The sequence below is a fragment of the Helicoverpa armigera genome, chromosome 12 (genome assembly GCF_030705265.1).
Source record: "Helicoverpa armigera isolate CAAS_96S chromosome 12, ASM3070526v1, whole genome shotgun sequence".
Classification (NCBI taxonomy): domain Eukaryota; kingdom Metazoa; phylum Arthropoda; class Insecta; order Lepidoptera; family Noctuidae; genus Helicoverpa; species Helicoverpa armigera.
The window spans coordinates 5349530-5365722 of NC_087131.1; the positions used below are offsets into that span (position 1 = coordinate 5349530).

The 16193-nt window shown below is 37.8% G+C and overlaps 1 protein-coding gene across 1 annotated transcript in view; it reads right to left on the bottom strand.

Annotated features, from left to right (window-relative positions):
- Positions 1 to 15272, bottom strand: part of LOC110374777 (desert hedgehog protein B) — a 38917-nt gene extending 23645 nt beyond the window's left edge. The window contains exon 1 of the mRNA XM_021332644.3: positions 14779 to 15272. Coding sequence (XP_021188319.3) covers positions 14779 to 15195 — 417 coding nt within the window. The 5' untranslated portion in view covers positions 15196 to 15272. The remainder of the gene's footprint in view (positions 1 to 14778) is intronic.
- Between the last annotated feature and the right edge of the window lie 921 nt (positions 15273 to 16193).

Here is a 16193-nt window from a genome sequence, read left to right on the forward strand (position 1 = left end):
GAATACATAAAGGGAGCATTCCTGAAATTAGGAACATGTGATTCATATCGGGAAACGGTCAAACATTCTTAAGTAGCACTAAATGTGTGTAAAACGAAGAAGTGAGTAAACGTAATAGTAGGTGTGTAGATAGTTATTTCTCGGCAAATATTGCCCATAAAACGTTCTCTCGGCCATACTTCCCTTGAACTCGACCGCAGCCGAGTGTTCACGGTCGTCGTAGAAGCGCGCATTTGTAATATTTTGACTGGCTGCTAAGAAATAATTAACGCTGGATTCCAATTTATATCGACACTCGAAACCTGCAGCAGTAAATTCTGTATCGGCTATTAAATACATCATTACTTTTAAAGTTATATTGGTACTCTTGCGCTTGCCTCAGTTTGTGTTTCATATACTCGCTAGTTTAATATTTTGATAAAAGGTTACATCTAAATCAATATAATATCACGATATTTTTATTCAGCATTCTCGTCTTTATCTTGAAAAATATTGCGTAAGTTAATATAAACATGAAATACTTTGAGATTTAAGTTTACGTAGTATTATGTATGATCACAAGAGTAAACAAATAACTCATAATTCTTGTAACTTATTTAGGATCCTTATAAAAGCTGCGATAAGCTCGTGTAAACTAACCATATGTGCTAAAATAAATTACGGTACGATACAGTAAACAATTGAATTCCAACGAAGCCGATCCTCAGATGGTTTTCACCGAAGGAGCTTCCTTATCCATTTCAATTACGGGAAGTGCTTATGCAGGTTCTAATTTTAAGTCTGAACAACTACTCGTACTTACGCAAACTTCTATTTCTTTTCTACCTTAGAAGCTTCACACACCTACGATGTAACGGCATTACAACTCTAACACGACCCGACAACAGAATACAAGCTCATTTCCATATCTATTTAACATTGAAACTGTTACGTCAAATAATATTGATAGTGAAAGTTGTCATCTATTTTTTGCGAGTCATTTGATATGATGTACAATAGCGAACTCGTAATTTACTATGATAATTTCTCGCTGAGAGACAAGCATGATTCACAAGCGGTTTGTTACTACTCCGCGCCGGGATGGTTACAATAACAACCGGCACGCTCACTCACATTCGCACATTCCTGCGAATTGACTTCAAGCAACAACACAAGAATGCACTTTACCTTCCGACGAGGTCTCAATCGGTAATTTTTTATATGTTATTACGGACGGACCACTGCGATATACATGACACTCGACATGCCGAGATTAATTTCCGATGTGGCAGATTGTCACTATAATTTATGATCGACCATTGTCTCTTAAGTGACGTCATTTTATGCAAGCCATTGCCATCTGATTAAATATACTTGCATTGTTAAAAATACATTTTCAATGCAAACAATTTAGGGCTGATTGGACAAATGAAGGTTTTTAAATGCTATTAAAGTGAGAGCGTAGAAGATAACGATTCTAACAACTATTGAGTATGAAAGCTTGTAGTTTAAGATAACATTTGAGTGGTATGTGTGCCAAAAACAATGTAAACACATAGAGTCGTAGGGCGACAGTCGGCCGGGCACAGACCACAGCGCGGTTGAGTGCGCCGCGCGTGCGGTACCGGGGCGCGTCGCCGCGTCGGCTGCTTGTCACACAAACTGGTGACCGCTGCGATCTTCTTGTGTTTCAGCTGACCGCAGCGCACCTCAGTCAACGACCTCGACACTCCCTGACCATCACAATTTGTCGCATACAATCAAAAACATTTATAGGCGTTAAATCGTCTCTTAAACGGTCCTATAAAGCAGATGTAAAGCGGTCGTAAAATCGTTACTGCACTTTGTGGAATTGTTAAACTATAGGTGTTAGATAGGACAAAATTAAATAGTGTACATGCGCCTCATTACACCTCTTTCATAAATTTCCCCTAAATGATTTGTTAAAGTATTCCGATAACTGTGTGTTTGCCTTAAATTCAATTAGAATTCAATGTAAAGCAGAAATGAAAGTTGATACCTCAAGTGTGATATCAGGGAACGGAATCTTATACATTCTCAGTCTCACGTAAATATTATACATTTTTGTGTCTATGTATGGTTGTTATTTAGATATGTCAGTATGTATATTAGGTATGGCTGCGACGTCTTGAATAGTCATATTTAAGCGTTAAGTATGCGTGTCTTTAGGGGGCTGTCAGTATTACAAAGGTTTGTCCGCCAGAACACCGCTGGGTGGAGCTAATAAACTATTTGAGTAGAGGCCGTGTGTTGACACTGGCGTTTCACACCTGAACAATGCTCCTCGTTTGCATTAATGTAAATTAGGTTAGGCCGGCCGCCGCCGCGCCTACGTTCAATTAGATGTACCCTAAAGTAGCGCATGTGTGCATGTGTAAACACAGCTAATAACGTGTACCTACCGAAAACACGTGTGTAATGAGCCGCACAAAAATACTTGATATGCGAGGCGATGCGCAAGAGCTCTTGCGCGGACACTCCACACACTCAATGTCAGAGAAAGCTTAATGAGGAAAGCAGATCATCTCCTTTCAATGTGCGGCTGAACTTGTTCCATGATGCTTCAGACAAGATGACTTCTCTTTATCTGAATTATGATTTATTACATAGATACATTAACAGGACATATGTGTCACAATATACCTCTGACGGCTTAAGCAAAGGAACCCTATTTTCAGTTTGCCTGAGTTTTAAGAATTGAGTTAAACTGTCAACAGTTTCCGCTAATATGAGAATGTGGTTTTGTTTGTAAATAAAAAGTTTCACTAAACGACCGATCTATCTCATTCCACATAAAGTTATATTTAGTAAAATGCCGTTTATGAAACGATGTCTACTTATGACTATTAACCAAATTATACAATCTATAAATAGTCTGTTCCCAAAGTGTGTTGAGTTGGAGGCCGGGTGCGGCTGCGGTGTCAAAGACTGGCAACTTCTGTTCATCGTCCATCAGCGATGCGCCGCGCCGCTCGCGATCGCGTAAACAACGACCGGCGCGCGCGCAGCCAAACGATTTGCGTTTCTAAGAGATTCCGCGTACCCGGCACGACTTCCTATTACACTTAAACAAAAATATATCTAGCTAAATCTGCGAAATTACGAAATACTTCAGAACTTGAAATTGCAACAGAAAGTCCAAAAATAATATCTAAGACCGCAAAAGGAAATCAACAGGACGTGCCATTAACATTTCCGAACGTCACAAATCACACCACCAAAATGCGAGATGTATAACCGAAAAAGATCTATGCTGGGAAGGATTTTTTTTATTGTGAAGCGGCTGAGTCGCACGCGCGGCTCGATTGTGGCTGTGTGGTCCTCGCTAGCCACTTTGTAAATAGTGCGGTTTACCTTTTTCAACTTTTGTGTTTTGTTACCTTTTGTGCTGTTGTAGGGCCAATATTACCATAGCTATTTAGGCTCGTCGGATAAATAAATACGCCATTTATCATGATAGATAACTGATGCACGTGAACGTCGCCGCCGCGTCACAGATGGAGTGAAGATTTGATCTTTACTTTGAACAATTTGTAGTGATTTATCTTTGCATTGTTTTCTAGTAATAGTCGATAAATTATTAGTGGGAGCCGTGGTAATATGAAAATAAGAATTTATGACTGGTGGAGCAAATTAAACGAATTGTTTTGCAGTGCTACGAAGCTACGGATTTAATTTTCCGAGTGTTTATGATCATAGCATTCATATAAGTTTCTAAAACTATTAAATTCCACACTTAGTTTTGAGTCAAATAATATTTTCAATAGAAAAATAAAAAAATTAAAATAAAATATTTAGGTTTAAAATTAATAATTGGTTTTCAATCTTATTTTATAATATAGTACTTTATGATAATTAATTTCTAGCACTGCTTAAGATTAATAATTCTCAAACTTCTATCACACTAAGAAGACAAAAAGTCATCGTTTTTATCATTAACCAAACCAATGTAAGTATATTTAAAAGCCGTCCTTTGAGAATGCGGGCGTCATCGGTGCTACATCAAATCGTAGCACAATAAATTTACCCAAACCGCAGGCTCTTTCACAATATTTGTATCGGGCGTATTACGGTACGACAAAAAGGGCCGAAAGGGCGGCCCTCGTTGAATGAAGGGAAGGTAAATAAATATAAATAAAAGTGATGGCGGCTTGGGGCTCGGGGGAGGCGGGCGTCCCGCGGCGCCTCGGGCCTCGGCTCGTAGGCATGCGCGCGCGTCGCGATCTAGCTCTCAACGAGCCGGCCTTTTCATCGGCGCTATCAACTGTTTATACCCTTTTAACCTATTAGCTAGTTAACATGAAAGAAAAATGAAATAATGACGTACCTAATAACTTCAAAGTTTTAAGACCATTATCGCTTGTAAAACGCTACGGTTTTCCAAGTGTTTGTCACAGAGGGTTTGTGTTTTTAACGTGCCGCAATTATAAAGGTATTTTTGAAACATGTCACATGTCAAAGCTTGATTGAAAATAGGCAAATCCGAATAGAGAACATTCCCTTTTTTGATGTCGGTAAAAAAATCTGGATGTTGCGCACATCGTGTTACAAGTATGTGTAATAAACTAAGCGTCGATACATTGCTAAAAAAACGTTGTACATTGTAAAAATCTCAATTACATGCTCATTGTTCTTTACATGTACTTGTCACACGTCATTAAATGAGACCAATGACAGTCGTAAATGTATTGTCGGAGCTGATCGCTTGCGCTTGTGAGTGTAATCGTACAGCAGGACCAATTACGGGCTTGTGCCAGGCCAACGTGCACTTTTATTGGGTGTAAGATTTAAGTGCCGATCGACACGCCGAGGTCTGGCCCTGCCTGATTTTTACGGCCACTTAAGCCTTTACGGACAGCTTTTACTCGAAATTTAAGTACATTAATCGTTGTCTATCATTATTGACTTGAAAAATCAGTAATTACATTTTCGATTCAGTAAATGATGATGAATTGTTGGCTGTAAAGTAGAGGACAGGTTTTGAGAAGAAAAATCTTACTTTAAGCCTATAGTAACTTGACACTGCAGAGAAAGAAAGATGTGAAGAACCTTAGAGAAAAAGTTGTAAAAGTTTTGCTATATGGAACTACTCATGGTTAATTCATAACCGATATTTGAAATGGTTGGTTGAATCACCTCCATGCTAACGTTTCATAGCCAATATATCATAATGTCTTATATAAAACCAGGGAAGGGATCGCAATAAATCATCAAAATCCATCGATAAGCTCAAAACGGATTGCACTTTAAAGCTCAAACATTGCAATATTATGCGAACAATCTTACATAAACAAACTCCAACGATAAATTTTGGACTTTTCATTGATGTTGGCGCCTGTGCGTGACGTCATATGGTGCCTACGGAAGAAGGAATACGTGTCTACTTCATTACGCTACGCGGAAAATAACAAAGCAACCTAATTGTAATATATAGGTACCAAAGTATGAATGGATTAATCAAAAATACCTGACGCAATACCTATCAAATACGATGTGGGTTAATTAATATTAGAATGTACAGAAGCAAATATTACCTACCTATGTATATTGAAATTACGCCAACATTATCCTTAGTACTAAATCTATTTAAAACAATGGCCCATTTCTCTACATTTCCTTATAGAAAATCCCTTGGATTTACGATCGGCCGAGATGTATCAAAACTCTTTGCTGATGATGCCAAAGTAATCATCGATAAATTGTGGCGGCTAATGTTTCATCATACGTAATAGTTATGGACACGGAACCGGTTCGTTATAAACTTATGAAAACATGTTCTTTTAGTGCATGGTAAGCTTCTGAAATACTTTTAATAGGTACGCAGTATCGAGGTGAATGAGTCTTGAATGTTTTCACGACCTCTATTTAGTTTGAGTTTGATAAATTACACTTGCATCGTTATTAATTTTCATATTTTTTCAGGTAATATCGCTTGAGCGCATGCCATGGACAGCAAAAAAAAAACTATCATAAATACTGGGTTAGGTTTATGTGTAGCTTGTAGAAAATTGTTTCCTACAAGATAATTGGACATCAAATAAATCAAATGTATATATATAACTCTTTAACAAATAAATATGGGTAATAAAGCATAGTATAAAATCAGCCGAAAAAGAGGTCAAACGTGAAATAACATTATTCATATTTCCCTAATCTGTGATCGACACCAATTCCAAAATAAAATATGTTTGATACAATATCGCAACATATTGTACCTAATAGAATTATGTATGGTAACATAAATCATGATTTTCTCATTATTAAGTAAGCAGATATGAGAAGCTTCATAACTTGGAAAGCGGAACAATCATAAAACAGGTCGTATACATTTTTGTAGTGGCTGAGCCCGTGCCTCTTAGCATTGACTGAGGTTTGACAGATAACGCTAAGATAACCACAAACAGCTAGCTGACAAATATTTGCCGCAGTAATTAAAACAAACCAACGTCGGAGACACACGACACTCACGCAAACACTGGGGACCGCTTTTTGCGACGACCCACTCGCTTTTCTTTTCTTTTAGTTGAGATAATATAAAAAAAGTAACATAAAAGGATAGTCAACAAAGCATTCTACAAATCCAAGTCCCACAGTATTAAAAGGATTTATTTTTTTATTCAGCCCAGGCATCGTTGCTATGACATTATATGATCAATTAAATATTGTATAAAACTTATTTTATTGGGTATATTAACGTATTGTAAGTTTTTTTAAAATTTAGGTGTATTGAAAATATCATGTGCTTTTCAAAAATAATTTCTGAAATAAAATTGAAACTTCTCAACCAAGGCCGCGCGATTTTCGTTTTCATTCTGTATTGAGCTTACAGATTACGTAATTAGTTGTTCCAACAGTTATCCTGTGCGTTTATGTTTATCTGACGAGTCTCGCAGCCATAGTTACCGGAATATATTAACACTCGGCAAGATTCTCCATCTCCGAAGCAATAAATTAAGTGTTACTGCATAAACTACTGAATGTTTCTATTACTCCATGCAACTCTTTAGAAGGGACCACGTCAGTTTCATAACATAAAGAGATATTGAATCAATGATAGGACCAAGCACTATCTATTGTCAGCTGTACATTTTCCTTGTAAGTTAATCTGTTAAGTACGTTCTGCCATAAGATTATGACTGAATCCACAATAAGTCATACAACAATAAGTTTTTCCGAGTACACGACTACATTTCACCAAGGTTTGTTTATCTAACAAGTGCTCAAGCAGAACAAGCTACAACTACTCATACATTGTGCAGTGCTCACTAAATGTCTGATTTATGTTAAGGTATTAGCACACTTGTGTTTACATACATCACGACTGTTTACGTTTGTGAGAGAAATTCAAATCGTTAATTTATCGCCACCTTAAGAAGCAACTATATAAAACAAACCGCAAACACGGACGAGGTTCAAAGACCTATCACTTGAACAGTTTGGCGTGTGTTTGAACAAGTGTCCGCCGACAACTTGCGAACATAAAGGGCTTCCATAATATGAACAATTATAATTCACTATATGTTTTACCATGGCACAATGCACATTGCACTTACTTAGACAAGACAGTTTCACAAAGACTGACCACTTTTCAAGATCATTTTAAATCAAACACAGAGGTGTAAACAATAGAAGCTAAAAATAACGACTCATACTTACACGTGATTGTTACAACATAACATACAAGAGAGATTATACTTAGTAAATAAGGACAGGTCGGGGATATTCCACGTTGGCAATTAATTGTATGTATCCGATTACAATCAAGCGTTGAAGAAATTAGTTATCAGCAACAATCGATAGTTCGGTATGAAAGGAACTTTAGGTGTGACTGCTACAAACGAAGCTTAGACCTACCTAATTATTCTGTACAACAGTAGTGCCATAGTAATTTTGTTATATAATTACGGTATTTTCCAGAAAAAATATTACAGCATTGTTTTAAAGTACAGAAGTGACTATATTACTCGCCTAAGTTAGACTGACACTTACTCATCAGTCATTCCTAGTCGTAAAACATACTTAAGTAATTAGTACTACCAACGCGAAAGTAACAGTTTATATGTTTGTTTATTTTCAAGGTTAAACTGTTGAGTTAGAGATGAAAAAAGAAGTTGCTAAAGAAATATAATTAGTTTCCAATGTATACGCACTCTTGGTCATATAATAAGAAATACGTGTAATAAGGCTCATAAAAATGTAATTTCGCGGTAAACGTGCATCCGATTTTCACATCGGCACATTACATGGAGACTGAAAATCTTAGCAAAGATCAGAAATGTTTATTTTATTAATTTTAATAACCCGCCAGATGTGATTCCAACAAGAACCCATATTTGTTTACTATTTGAATCACTAAGTGTACAACATCTGAATAATCCTATCGTAAAATACCTTTTCATGTATGAAAAGTTATAACTTTTTAATAGTTGTAAAGCTGCCTCGTTGGTCTAGCTGTCGCAAGTGCGGCTGCTGAGCACGAGGTCTCGGGTTCGATTCCCGAGTCGGGCCGAAATCGCTTTGTGGGTTTTAGAAGACTTTCACAAAGCAGCCCGGAGCATGGAAGTTGGTGATTGATACACCCGTGCATCGGAGAGCACGTAAATGTCGGTCCTGCGCCTGATCTCTCTCCGGTCGTGTCGGATTTGCCGTCCCATCGGGTTATGAGAGTGAAGGAATAGGGAGTGCACCTGTGTCTGCGCAAATGTTTGTGCACTATAATATGTCCTGCGCAATTGGCTGATCTCCTTAAATGAGAACAGCCGCCGTAGCCGATAATCGGCTAGGAGGACATCATCAATCAAAGTCATATACATTCGAGTTGTAGATAGTACGAGTGCCGTTGATAAAAACGCGATGTTATAATACGGCTGTTAGGAGGTCTTTATAACATTTTACAACGTTGTAAACCCACCGTAGAATTTTAGGATTAATTTGATTATGGTCAATTATTCACAAAGCGATCGGGCCTCGTTCCGTTTTTTATCCTGCGCTAATAAGCCCAAAAGTATCTAATTTGGTCGGCGGTGTCTTTGCCGCTAACAAATTAAACCACTTTAGCGTATCAGGCAATGAAATTAAATCAATATTAACAATCGATAATTAAGTAAGTTTAAAACGGTGCCATCATATAAAACGTGTATTTGATTTACCCAACTATTTACATACCTACTTAATTACCGCTCGGCTTGAGAACGTGCTTTTAGAATTAAGGTTAATTCCTAACATTTCTACAAATATAGAAACTCCGTGTTAATTAATGTTTTCGTTATTTAAGAGGATGTCAAACACGAGGCTAATCTCCGGATTACAATAGGGTTTAAAAAGTAGATAACAAAAGCGAGTGTGGCGGGTGGGATTGCTACGCTATCTGCGCGCGCGCACCGCAGTAAAAGCTCATTGTAACTCGAGCCTCAAATACGAAATTGAATAATGCTGACCTATCCCGCGACCGCCTTGCCCATAAATCACCGAGATATTTATGTCCCTCAACCCCCGCGCCTCCGCCGCACCCCTTCTTACTCCTTTACGTTATTCGCGTCCAGGGATATAAAATATTAAATAAAAACTTACATAAAATGGTAAGTAATTCCGATTGGAATCGGAGGAGTGCAAGCGGTGTGGTTCAGCGCCTATTCTGCGGTTTGCCGGCTAGCCAACCAATTGCTAAACCGTTTTTACTCTGAAATACCGACTCGAATTCGTTTTCACGTGGTCATGTGCATTAGTATGTATTTACCTGACATAGGTATGTACAGTCAGTCAGTAAAGCAAAACATCACTAATTCAGAATGCATTAACTTGGGCAATGCAATGTGTACTGGTTAACTTGCGCAAAGTTCATAAAGTGCACTTGTGTACCATTTAATATTTCAGTGCAGTGATGATGTAAATCTGGGCAATTGTTTGTAAATAAAGATTACAAGCTTGTGGAAGCTGTAGCATAAATCCCGAGCTGTCACCGAGCACGTTACGCAACACAACAACCGACGGAAAGAGCATAACGCATTTATCTGTGAAGCATCTGGCATGTAATGTACCGCTTCCCGTGCGCATTAACTTTACTTATATTCCCTCTTATTTATGAGAAATAAATAATACTATTAGACGGAGATACCGATTCCTGATAAAAAGTGGGCCCGAGTTAAATGGGAGGCTCGGTGGAGGCAGAAAGAAAGTAATGGAGGCGCATCGAACCGGTTTGGAGATTTTTACGAATGCAAGGCTGCTCAGCTCGGCTCCGACTATGTGCTGCCCGCGGCGAGCACATAACATGACCGACGCCGGATTCGCGCCGGCCTTTCTTCCACGCACACACTCGCGTCTCATCGTCCGTACATTCCTTCAACCGATTATTATCTGCATATAACTGGATTCCGCCTAAAGATACCTACGACATTAAAATATTTGCTGTGCAATCAGCTCGCAGTCTTGAGTCATTATTTACAAATACTCGGCCAAACAATAGTATCCTTGAACACCTCAACACTATTTCAGGATTTGGGTTGACTTACCCTGAATTATGTGTGATGACGTTAAACCGTATTGAGTTTGTTTGGGCTTTGATTGTAAACACCTTGTCCAAATCGCTAAATCAAGTCGACTACGTCCTAATTACATCCGATTGACATTGCATCAAAACCGTTTAGTTCAGAAATAGCACGGGCAGTAAACATGTCATAGTTTTGTAACGGAATTAATGAATTTTAGTCTTTCCCACGTCATCCCCCGGTTGATATTATGGATTTTGACAGAGTTTCGCAGGATGCGTAATGGCAAACATCAGTCATCATCACAGTTATTGTCAAACTGACTGCATACAATGAACATAATAATATCTTTTGATTGATATCATATCTAATAAAAAAAATTACATATCCTTGAGTACATTCTCTTACTTAAACATTTAAACGTTATTATTGAGATTTGTTGAGATTGTCGTAAATATCCAAAATTAGTTTACTACCACTATTCAATAAGTTTTATTACTTAACCCTTTTTATTCCGTATTTTGGAGAAAATATGCAACGTATTCTGGAGATGTTACTTATCTCTTGATGTTGCGAAAGTGTTAAAATGTGCATTACTATATAAGATACTTCTTTCTTTTAGCATCTACTCTACTTTCTGAGATCACAACAAGGAATAACTTAGACAGCAAGAACATAACATATAAAATGCAAATGTAATATTTTACCGCAACGCAGAACATTTCTGCAAGCGGCTGATCTTACGTTATTATTTCTTATCTCTCATCTTTGTACTTAGTGGAGAACTATGTTTACTTGAAGTATGAAAGCATCAATTAAGCGATGACCTTTTGGTATAGAATATCACATCGCTGACCCACATCGTACAAGTAACTGTATTATAGCTTCGATGGTGAATTTGTTTGTCAACACGCGCACATGTTTGACAAGCCATTAGAGCGAGGCCAAACACATACTTGTCCATCGGCTTAGCTGAACGCTGAAATATTAGTTTCCAGCCACTGACCGATTTTCCTACTAAATACAGAACAAACTTGTTGTCATACTTTATGGGTAGACCAACAACACATGTAAATATGATTTATAACAAGTTATGCTGTGGTGACTGTGCCATTTTGTAACTGAAACATAACCAACTAACAATGTAGAATGAGTTGACATCAATGCGATTCATGGAATCTCTTCACTTCCCACACATTACCTCAACAATGACGTTTAGTAAATTTTCAATTTTCATTTTCACAAAAATTATGAGCACTAAGCATGGCTGTTTAAAATATTGGTATAAATATTAACTTGAACTTTACAGCTTTTTATTAAAATTAGTCAAAGCTTTATCATATGTATGAATATCACTGAGAAAACTGCTCCTGTTCATTAAACATGAATGAATCAAAAGACTAACATTATACACATATAGGTACATATTTATCATTGCTTGAGTAATTTTTATTTGGATTCTCACGCTGGTCTATTTTTACGTTTTTGTTTGAGAAGCAATTTGCTAAATATGGCATCATCTATAACAGGGCTCACAAGGATGCTCATGTTCCGAATGAAATGATGTTCACTAGTTTAGTCTAGCCTGACTGCATAACATAGATAGCCTCTTCGCTCAAACTAAACCTGTTCCAACTAAGCACAGCCTTAATGTGATTCCTAACGTTAAGATTGTAGATACCGATGCACAGTTCATTCAATATCTTCAACAAAAATATTAGAGTAAAACTTATTCTGTGCTTAGCGTGGGAAAATCAAAACTTGTAACAAACGCCTTTGATGTACGTACCTGCTTAGGTAACTTTACTATAAAGTAACGGCGAGTCACTCACGGCTTTCAGAGATTTAGTGTTTCCAAGAAATTGCATCTATTCTTTCAGATAATTAATTACCTAGGTATATACTTATCACTTACGGTCATAAAGTAGTAGTTATTAAGGCCTACCTATAATCATAAATATATACGTAGGTATACATCAGCAACAGCTATAAGGAATCTGCGCGGTTTCTTTGACGATACGCACGATGTAGTTATTTGCTAACCGCAATTGTCAATTACTCATGTAAACTATTATAACGAGTTCGTAAATATCATTTATATACGTGGGTCTCTATTTATAGTTATGTAACTCCTGGGTGAACTATTTTTGTATCAATTTACAAAATTATAAAGCCTTCAAAAGCCTACAGGAAGCAAAGTTGAAGAAAAAATTACTTAAAAGTAGAATTAAGATTTTTACCACGTCTTTGAGAGTAGCTTGACGATTACATTTTTATTCAGGTGCTTTTTTGCTAAACGGGAACATAGATAAAACAGCGTGATAATATTTTATGCCAAAGAAATTCGCAAATATTGTTGCTATGGTAAACACGAAATTTTATATTTCCCTTACATTAAGACCAGTCATAAACTTACATTGAAAAACTATTTAATTATCTGCTTATGATGCCATGCAAATTGTAAAGTTGACTAAAAGTCGTTGGCAACCTGCCACTTCACAGCGCAATTTGTCAGCTACTAACCCACCAATGTCAAACGCGGTTACAAGATTAAGTACCAACGTATTCTACATTTATGCGATAATGCATATCACACTCAGGATACAGTGGGAAACTATATTCATGACATAAAACAAACTATTAACTTGGCTACTGCTCATTAATTCAAAATACTTATTTACAAAAAAAAACTAAGTGACTTCAACATTCAATTTATCCGTGAAACCACCTAAGTATGACATGTAACCTTCTGCTAAGCTGCAAACCGCATCAAAATCGCTTCATCCAAACGTGAGATAATCGAGCACAGACGTACATACATACAAACATACGAAACAAACTACGAACCTCATTTTTTGAAGTCGGGTAACATACGTTGATACTTAACATCAGAAGAAAATTCAAGAAAACTGCAATCGCTCATCCGTACATGTGAGTGAACTGAAGGAAATGGGTTACTATGTTGATCGTAGGCGACAAACGTTCAATCTCTTGTACCCTAGCTGTACTCTACTAGCTATCTTTTAAGCTGATTTTTATGGCCACACGTGGGCTCAATCGGAATAGAGACGCCTATAATGTCGAATTAAAAAAAAACACTACAAAATTACCTCACAAATTCACCACAAGAAAATCTGGCGTGTTAACTTCTAAGTTCTTTCTTACACTTCAGATATTACTTGTGATTCAGAGATAACTTATGATATTCTAAGTGATTTATAGGGAAATTATTTTTATAGCTCTTCATTTAAGTTTTTCTCTTAAAAAGAAGAAGATAGAACCCCATTAATAATTTTCCTGCGTGCAATATTTTTATGTTTAAATAATTAATGTAATTAGTTATTTTGTCATCTTCCCAGAAGGCCATGTGCGAAGTTATAGATAGGTAAATAGTATCCAAACGGATAAATATAATGCGTCACAAAAAATATCAAATAATTCTATCGACGCGATTGCAAGGCGTTGCGCGTTCTATAAACATTCAATTGTAAACAATTTAACTCTTAACGTAGCTAAATACCTCGATACATAAATATTTTTGTGCGGTATAAAAGTAGATCCGTACAATAAACATGTAGTAAAAAAATGCGCATAACTGTTCTCCTGTAATCTTAAATATTAAAAACAAGATCATCCGCCACGCAAGTAGGTGGTAGCTCCGGCCTATTCAGGACATGTTTAATTAATTATCAATGCTCGTCAAATAAAAAATAATTTACTATTGTTCTAATGCGTAATATTGAAGTTGAACTAAAATCGGGAACAATACAGTAACCCTCAACAATAAGTTTCCCGTAAGTTGTCTTTATATTTATACAAAGCATCTTGAATGACAACGCACGATACTGAATGCCTTCGACACCAAATTTTATGACGGCCATATATTCACCGAAACTGGCATCAAAATTGTAAAGAATTCATCATTCATCCATTAGTCACAGAGTCAAAATATTTGTTGACAAAGCCTGCGTAATTGCAGTACTACAATCGAAACACTCGCTACGAAGCTACCGTAACGCCCGCAATTTGTTCCCATTGTTCCACGCGCGTAATGTTTACATCGGCGATTGTCCCTGGCCGCGCACTAAGGAGCTGTTTTCAAAACAGCGGACACTTCATGAAATCCATTGTTTAGCGAGACAACTTCCAACGACTATAACGGGGCAGCATACCATAGCACTGTCCACTAAACTTTCATTCCTGAAGTTCCATAATCGTTGCATGCGTCGACGACGCTGAAGTCAGTTAATTCAGTTTAAGAGGAAAACTCATGGAAAATGAGGAAACTCACCTGTGTCATAAGGCGATCAGCACCCGTACCCTCGTCATCCCTGAAGTCGATATCCGGATTATAATTCGGCACTAAGTCTTTGAACCTATCGTCGTCTCTGGTGATGCGACCCTCAGGAGGTCCACTGGCGGTGTTCTTGTTTTCACTAATGTTAGGGTCGTGCTGGCCGAAGACCAGGGGTGTGATGCGGCGCGAGCCCTGACGGCGGGTATAGCCGCGGCTCGGGCCGCATGCCGCCGCCGCGCCCAGCCACAGTAGCACCAGCGACAGCCTCATCTCGCAGACATCACTCCACACGCGCTCGACGCACGACCAACGCGCGCCGCGATCTGAGCGACACTGAGAGCCGGCTGCCGCAGCCCGATCCGATCGGCGTGCACCACCGAGCCCGGCCTGCATCCCTTGCTCGCCGCCCATGCCGCCACCACCACCGAGCGCGCCGCGCCGCTACCCGCAGCGCGCTGCATTCACAGCGAGCCTTTGCCCCGGCCGCCGAGGGAAATCCGATTGTCACATGTCTATTCATTAACAGTACCCCTCTTGCGTAATAACTATTAATGTCATCAAAGTTTTGCAACTACCCTACCTACTATTATAAAACTATTTTTTTTTCTCAATACCCGCTTGCAGATTTCATTTCATTTCATTTAATTTTCATTTCATCTCGGGATATGATTCAGATGAATATGCAGATAGGCAGGCAAAATAACAACAGGTAAATAATTGGTAACTTAACTTAGTACCTAACAGAAACATTGGCCTGTTTCCATACCACTTACTTCATACATAGATTATGTTACTTCATACATACCTTCCAGTTTCACAAGCCTTCAAGATGGAGTAATAAAACCAACAAACTTATATTACCGAAAGTTTTAGTTTTCTACTTAGGAATGCTTTATAAATAACATTTTAAAATTACTAAAGAAATTCAAAACTGTCAAATCGTGACCAAAAGTTAGGGTAAAAATACAGAGAATTTTCTACGTGGCGATCGAATTGATAAATCTACGAAAAATTTCAGAAAAAAATATTTTCAGTTTTTTTACACTTCACTACCTATATTTTTTTCCTGTAACCACGATAGGAATGAAAAGAGCCAATCATCAAAACTATTAAAATTCTCCAACATCACAATTTAACTTAAACTGACACTTTTTCAGCGGATATGAACCTGAAACATAATTATATTAGAAGATTGAAGGTTTTTTTAAAAACCAGTCACGTGTTTAATCAACTACAAGTCTACAACATAGGTACATTGCTCAGATACTTACATTGAAATCGTAGTATGATCTAGAAGGGGCATGGTGGCATTTGTATTTGGATTGCCTTCGCGGTCTCTCAGAAACCGCTTATTGGCGAGCTAATGACCCTTTGTCTCCGCATTTAAACCAAAGCCATGACACGAAGAT